This window comes from Coenobita brevimanus, chromosome 92 (assembly GCF_032717465.1).
Source record: "Coenobita brevimanus isolate Jiangsu-jjx chromosome 92, ASM3271746v2, whole genome shotgun sequence".
In the NCBI taxonomy this organism is placed as follows: domain Eukaryota; kingdom Metazoa; phylum Arthropoda; class Malacostraca; order Decapoda; family Coenobitidae; genus Coenobita; species Coenobita brevimanus.
Window position 1 is genome coordinate 3,387,215 of NC_137045.1, and position 7,444 is coordinate 3,394,658.

Consider the following 7,444-nt stretch of genomic DNA (forward strand, 5'->3'; position numbering starts at 1 on the left):
ACTTATTAGGCTGTGGGTGTGGTTGTGTTTGTGAAAGCCACAGGTGTATTTGTAGGAGCATTTTCAGCGCGTGTTCATTTGCGGTTGGGTATATGTATTGAGCGTGTGTATATATGTGTGGGAAGGAAGGCTTTGTGTGTGTGTGTGTGTGTATGTGTGTGTGTGTGTGTGTGTGTGTGTGTGTGTGTGTGTGTGAACGTGATGGCCTGAACACTAGCGACGCTTCTTCACTCCTCTGCTTCTTTCACCTTGCCTCACCATCTTTGCATCCCTCTTATCCATTCCTTCCTCTGCCTCCTTCACCGCCATATATCTTTCATTTCTATTTTTCTCTGTCATCCTCACCCTCCCTACCTCCATCATCACATCCTCTACTTATCTTACTTTTCTTGCCTTCCTTCCTTTTTTCTCTTCCCCCCCTCATTTCTTTCTCTGCCTTCCTGCTCCTTTTGCCTCATCTCCTGTGCCTCGTTCGTCTCCTTACCTCATTTCCTCTGCCCCATTCATAACCTCTCCTGTCTGCCTCATTTTTCCGTGTCTTATTTTTCACTCCAGCCACTCCTGCCTGCCCTGCCTCATCTCCCCTACCTGCCTCACCTCCTTGTCTGCTGCCACGACAGGTGAGGTAACGCCCAAGTAAGGCAAAAGAGTGATGGAATGTGTGTATACGTGCCTGCCTCAGTGAAGCTGGTCTGAAATTGCAAAACATACAACAGCATCATCATCATCAACAACAACCCTAAAATACCACCACCACCATCAGGAACAACAAAAGCAACAACAACAACAGTAATAATAAGACAAACACCAACAGCAAAACCAACAGAAGCAAAAATTAAAAAATAACGTACCAGCAACAGAATAGTAATAACAGCCATGAAAGAGTGTCCTCCCCATACTTCAATTGTGGTTAAGGTGGGAGTTACAGTAGCGTCCACTCGGCATAGATTCCCTTTGTGGTATTGTGAAGCCTTGATGCCATGACAACAACAGTTACTAAGGGTCGTGTGTGTGTGTGTGTGTGTGTGTGTGTGTGTGTGTGTGTGCGTGCGCTTATGTAAGAGCAGCGCATCACCGTCAGTGTCATTTTTTCCATGTTTGTGAGGTCTTTCAGAACTCTGTGTGTGTGTGTGTGTGTGTGTGTGTGTGTGTGTGTGTGTGTGTGTTTGTGATGTATGTGCAACGCATCACTGTCAGTGTCATTTTATCCAAGTTTGTGAGAGCTTTCACACACACACACACACACACACACACACACACACACACACACACACACACACACACACACACACACACACACACACACACACACACGAGCGCGCTCGCCCGCTATATCTATCTATATCTATCTATCTATCTATCTATCTATATATAAAGAGAGAGAGAGAGATGGATACATAACGTAGAGAGAGAGAGAGAGAGAGAGAGAGAGAGAGAGAGAGAGAGAGAGAGAGATGGATACATAACGTAGAGAGAGAGAGAGAGAGAGAGAGATGGATACATAACAAATATCGATAGATAGATGCAGGCAGAGTGGGACAGAATGGTTCAGACTAAGATACTCGTATAATGAAATCGACAGGAGAGAGAGAGAGAGAGAGAGAGAGAGAGAGAGAGAGAGAGAGAGAGAGAGAGAGAGAGAGAGAGAGAGAGAGGAAGTGTTATCCTGTCATACTGAAGTGTTGACAAGGCTCTTCCACAACACGGGAGGAGAGTGTGGGCGTGGGGGGAGAGTGGGGGTGGGAGAGTGGGGCTTGAAGAGTGTGGGAATAAATGGTGTGGGTGGAGTGAGGATGTGGGGTTGGGAGAGGGAGAGGGTGGGAGAGGAGGAGGGTGGGGAGAGTGTAAAGGTAAGCAAGCTTTGGGAGTGGGAGAATTCGGGGAATGAATAGTGTTAGTGGAGTGTTAATGTGGGTGTTGGAGAGTGTAGGTGTGGAAGAGTGTGGTGAGTGAGTGAGGGTAGGCGAGGCTGGGCAGGGAGACTGTGGGGGACAGAAAATGGAAAAGGAGAATGCAAGAGAAGGAGAGAGAGAGAGAGAGAGAGAGAGAGAGAGAGAGAGAGAGAGAGAGAGAGAGAGTGTGGGGTGGGAGTGTTAGGGAGGGTGAATGTGGGGGTGGAAGAGTGTGGATGATGGAGAGTGTTAGGGAAGGAGTGTAGAAGAATGTGGGGGAGGGAGAGTGTGTAAGAGTGTGAGTGAGGGACATGGAGAGCAAGAGTGCATGTGGCCGAAGGAGAGTGTGGGAAGAGAATGCGGAAGAGCGAAAGGAAGAAGAGTGTGCGAGAGAATAAGGGTGGATGAGAGAGAGAGAGAGAGAGAGAGAGAGAGAGAGAAGCATTAACGCTGTTAATACCTTAATACAAAATTTAATCTCATCAGGCATTCACAACATTGTTTTCGGAATAAGGGCTCATGCCTTACGGATCTCGAATTTCTTCAACTACCGGTATGTAATGAAAATGCACGACGAGACTAAATCCGTTGACATAGTAGATCTTGATTTCCAAAAGCCACAGATTTGCGTGTACGTACAAGGAACAGTCCTGTACAGAGTTCTTTTTTATGCTCGCACCACAACACCACTGCACCCACACTGCAAGTATACTTGTCGCTGAGCATTTCACGCCTCAATACCCATGCTCGGTGTCGTGTTTTATCGCGCAGTTTAAATTCTCGTTGTCGTAAAAAATCGATGTGCGCTAAAAATAAATCCGATAACCTTGACGGCGTTGTCTGAAAAGGTATTGATATTTTGGCCTACACAGAGGTGGTATATCTACGTTTCTGTTTGCGGTATCTATCTATATATCCGTATAAAAAAAGTATGTGTGTGTGTGTGTGTGTGTGTGTGTGTGTGTGTGTGTGTGTGTGTTCCAGAACAGAAATGTCGGCAGTAACTCGGAATGACTGTAAGTACGAGGACCTCTTCTAACTCACTTAACAAAGTTGAACATTATTTTGTTTGGGTCTCTTAACACTACTTAGGGACCGTCTCAGTAAGAACGAAAACATGGTTAAATTCCACCTCAGTCTAGTAGCATTTTTGTACGTCTGCTTTATCCTGCAGTTTCCACAATTTCTGGCCTATATTTCCAGCCTATACTGCATACTCCATTATATCTGCTTATTATTATCTACACCTGCTCCTTCTTCTTCTGGCGTTTATCTATCTATCGCCGCTTGTTCCAGCATCCATGTCTGTTTTAATACATCTCTTTTAAAGAATAAAACATTTTCGGTGTAGTTCAGTGACGCCGTATTCATCTCTCGATCTGCGTATGCCCTGATATTGGACTTCGAAACCTTTCCATAACTTCCAGCTCTCACATTTTTACGCGACACCGATTTCTGTTTCCACAACACATGCGTCTATTTACACTACACCTACACCTGTTTACACCACACCAGCACCTATTTGCACCCCACGGACACCTATTTACGCCGTACCGACACCTATTTCCACAACAACTACATCTGTTTATACCACACCTATACCCACATCTATTTACGCTACACCTACACCTCTCCAAACCCACAAATCACACGTACCTGCATCATGGGCACGAAGTAGCACAGAAAGCTGCCGAAGACCCAGTTCTGTATGAGCAGGATAGCCAGGGAAAGGGGCAGGACGGTGAACCCCATTATCAGGTTACAGAAGCCCACGTTCAGCAGGTAGGCACACGTCTGGTCCCTGTGCAGGCGCCGACGAAGGATGTGTACGACCATGGCAACGTTCCCGAGGCTCCCAAGGATAATTAGGAGGCAGTAGATGATTATGAAGAGCGGATAGATGGTCTGGAGGCGGCGACGGAGGTAAGGGCGGGAGAAATCGACAGTCTCGTTGGGGAAGGACTCGAAGTTGTGGATGATCTGAGCGAGGAGCTTGTCCGGAATGGTCCTCATGTCGGGGCTTGAGTGCTGGTACGAAGGCATCTTGCTTCCCTACCGCCTTGCCTGCCTGACTGACAGCTGCAAGTCTGCTGCCATATTTCAGTCATAAGTATTGCATGCTAAACTTGCGGTAGCATTTCTGAGTTTTTCATATTCTGTATATTGATTTGATTGCTTAGTTTCTGCTAGCATTTTAACTATTGTTTGTTTGCTTGACTGATTGATTGATCGACTGCATAATTTCACCCTGCATTGTTCAGTTATCTTCATTGCTCACATATTGGCAGAATTTCATGCACTTGATTAATTGCATCATTTGTCATTTTTTTACCGTTTCAGTTGCGCGGACAAACTTACGTATGTCATTTAAGCAAGTACCAGGTGCTTATGTTCAGGTGAGGGAGAAGCTAGTAGTCAAAAGGGATAAATGCCATGTCTGTTAATTCTGTGGCTGTTACGGATGCACTAAAATATTTTCACTTGGGCTAACAACACACCATATTTCCCAGTCGATAAATTTCCTGCCAGCTGGGGTTGATTTTCTATTTGCTTGTTTGGTTCATAGTTTATATTCTGCTAGCAGTTTTTTTAAGTATCTATTTTAGTTTTGTTTTGTGTTTATTGGAGCTAGAATGTATTTGTTCCATGGTCATGTTATTTATATTACAGAACTTTGATTTTTTGCTTTCACTATTTTTTCCAACCCTCTCATTATTTTGAGTGAGTGTTCACTGTTTTATTTTTTGCGTTCGTTCCTCGCAGTGCCTTGAGTTGTGTTCGCTACTTTATTTATTTATTTATTTTTTTATTATTAATATTTATAGTGACTGGTCCATGTGCTCGCCATTTCTTCATTGTTACACTTTACCGTCTTCGCACTGACTTGGTTTCATGTTCACTGCTTTATACCTTTAATGATCTGTTTCTTACATTTTACTTGAATTTCATGATCACTCTTTCTTTTTCATTCTTTGGTTCTTTGTGGTCTTATTGTTATCTGCTTTTTTCTTTGGTTAGATATTCACTGTCATTGCTTTCGTTATGACTTTTTTCTTGTTCTGTACATATGAGCTTTGATATATTCATTGTTTGCGTCTTGTTTTATTTCTGTGATTATTACTTTATTATATTTATCTTGAGCTTAGTTTAAATAATGTTTTGTCTTTATTCCTAGCTCACTGTTTTGTTCCCATATTTGTTTGCCTCTTACGATGTTATTCTTTTATCATGTTTATTTTCCCACGCTGATGTGTATTTTCCCACACTGATGTGCATTTTCCCACACTGATGTTTATTTCCCACACAGATGTTTACTTTCCCACATTGACGTTTCTTATCCTACGCTGATGTTTATATACCCACATTGATGTTTATTTTCCCACACTGGTGTTTATTTTCCCACATGATGTTTATTTTCCCACACTGATGTTTATTTTCCCACACTGGTGTTTATTTCCCACACTGGTGTTTATTTTCCCACACTGGTGTTTATCTTCCCACACTGGTGTTTATTTTCCCACACTGGTGTTTATTTTCCCACACTGGTGTTTATTTTCCCACACTGGTGTTTATTTTCCCACACTGGTGTTTATTTTCCCACACTGGTGTTTATTTTCCCACACTGATGTTTATTTTCCCACACTGATGATTATTTTCCCACACATGATTATTTTCTCATATTCCTGTATATTACTCTGATGTTTATTTTTCCATCTTCCTGTATATTTCTGACGCTTGTTTTTCAGGCTCATTTTTCCCGCACTGTTGTTTGTTTCCCGACTCTTGTTTATTTCCCACACTATTTGTTTTTCCACAGTGTTGTTTATTTTTCACTCATCTTCACATAAAACGCTTGGCTAGATTTTTACGCGTTTTATTTTTCATCACACATAGGATGACATATTAATACTCACACATTAATGGCTTTCACGATATTCTCTTTCGTTGATTTTTTAGTTTGAGTTTTTTCAGCCATTGGAGTTTTTCATATTTCTCCGTTCTCTCATTTTTCTGGTCAGCCTCCTCCCTTTTTATGGTCTTTTTTCGTTTTCCCAGTTAATGGTTTTGCTTTCTTCCTTTTACTCATTTCTGAACACGTGGCTTCTTTAACCTGAGTAAGCCTGAAAAGGAAAGAGAGAGAGAATTAAGTTTAAGCTGAACGTGGGCGATGAATAAGTATATGAGTGAATGTAGGTGAGTTTGTGAGTGAGTGAGGGAATATGGGTGATTGTGAGTAAATCTGAAATTCGGTGAACATGAGTGAAGTCTTGGTGACGAAAAAATATGAACGACTGAATGAGTTTTAATGATACAAGTGATTAAAGAATAAATACATGTGAGTATGCATGAGTTTATTTTGAGTGAATGGGGGTCAGTATGAGTGAGTGGGGGTGATTATGATCGTGTGAGTGATGAGGTGGGCGTAAGTGTAAGTGCACATGAAAACGTCTTTGAATATGATGGGTGAGTGAGGAAGTGACCGAGTGTGAGTGAGAAATGTATATGAGTGGATGGGTGAATGAGTGTGGGTGAATATTAATGTACGACAGAGTAATATGAGTGGGTGAATGGATGATTAATTGAGAGAAATATGGGGAAGTGTGAGAAATAAAGGGTGAAGCTTTAAGATGCAGCTGGCACAAAAATCTCAATAATAATATAGAGTAAAATTAAGCATAAACTTCTTGGTGAAATGCAAATACATCCTCCTCCTCCATCTCCTCGTCTTCCTGTTTCCCCTTTTCCTCCTCCTCCTCCTCCTCCTCTTGCTTCTCCTTTTCCTTCTCCTCCTCCTGCTTCTCCTCCTCCTCCTCCTTTTCCTCACATGGAGTGGGAGGACGCCTGAAACAGGAACATAAAAGTACAAAAGCTAGAAAACTTTCGGCAGAACAGTCTAATCTTGTAAGTAGCACAACAGTAGCTTTGAAAATACAGTTAAACACAAATAGCTTAACACAATTCTGAAACTTAAAATGAAGCTCAGCAAAGTCTAAATTCCAGGTAAACATTAAGAGTTCAAAATTTACCATACAGATAAAAACAGAAACTTCAACACAACTCGAAAAGACAGGTATACATAAAAAGCTTATTAAAAACTGATAGAATAAAAGGGACAGTGGGAGCGAAATTGAAATAAACATTGAGAGAAAGGTGAGATGAAAGTGAATGAGAGTGACTGGGGGAGGCGGACTCCAAAAATAAATAGATAATTAAATAAAAGAAGAGAGTGACATAAAACACTGCCACTTTTCATTTCCGATTGTTTTACACGTGGCGCAGCATCCATTAATTAAGAGAACAACGCGTGCTTATTTTTTATTTTCTATTTTTATTTTTGGCGATATCATATATTAAAAGTTTTCCATAACAGAATAATATGTCATGTAGTATCCACATATACAGTATACACTTTAGGCGAAACTACTACTACTACTGCTACTACTATTACTACTACTAATATCGGGTCCCTCGCGCATTTAATTATTCTGAAGCCTGGACGAAGGAATGCGGTGCGCTGACCATCCCGTGATGTTAGTTCAGTTATCTCCCTT

General features: G+C 41.8%; 1 protein-coding gene across 1 annotated transcript in view; it reads right to left on the reverse strand.

The window, feature by feature from the left end:
- The window catches only part of LOC145412062 (orexin/Hypocretin receptor type 1-like), a 90,643-nt gene extending 86,708 nt beyond the window's left edge, over positions 1 to 3,935 (reverse strand). The window contains exon 1 of the mRNA XM_080281980.1: positions 3,549 to 3,935. Coding sequence (XP_080138106.1) covers positions 3,549 to 3,935 — 387 coding nt within the window. The remainder of the gene's footprint in view (positions 1 to 3,548) is intronic.
- Positions 3,936 to 7,444: the final 3,509 nt, after the last annotated feature.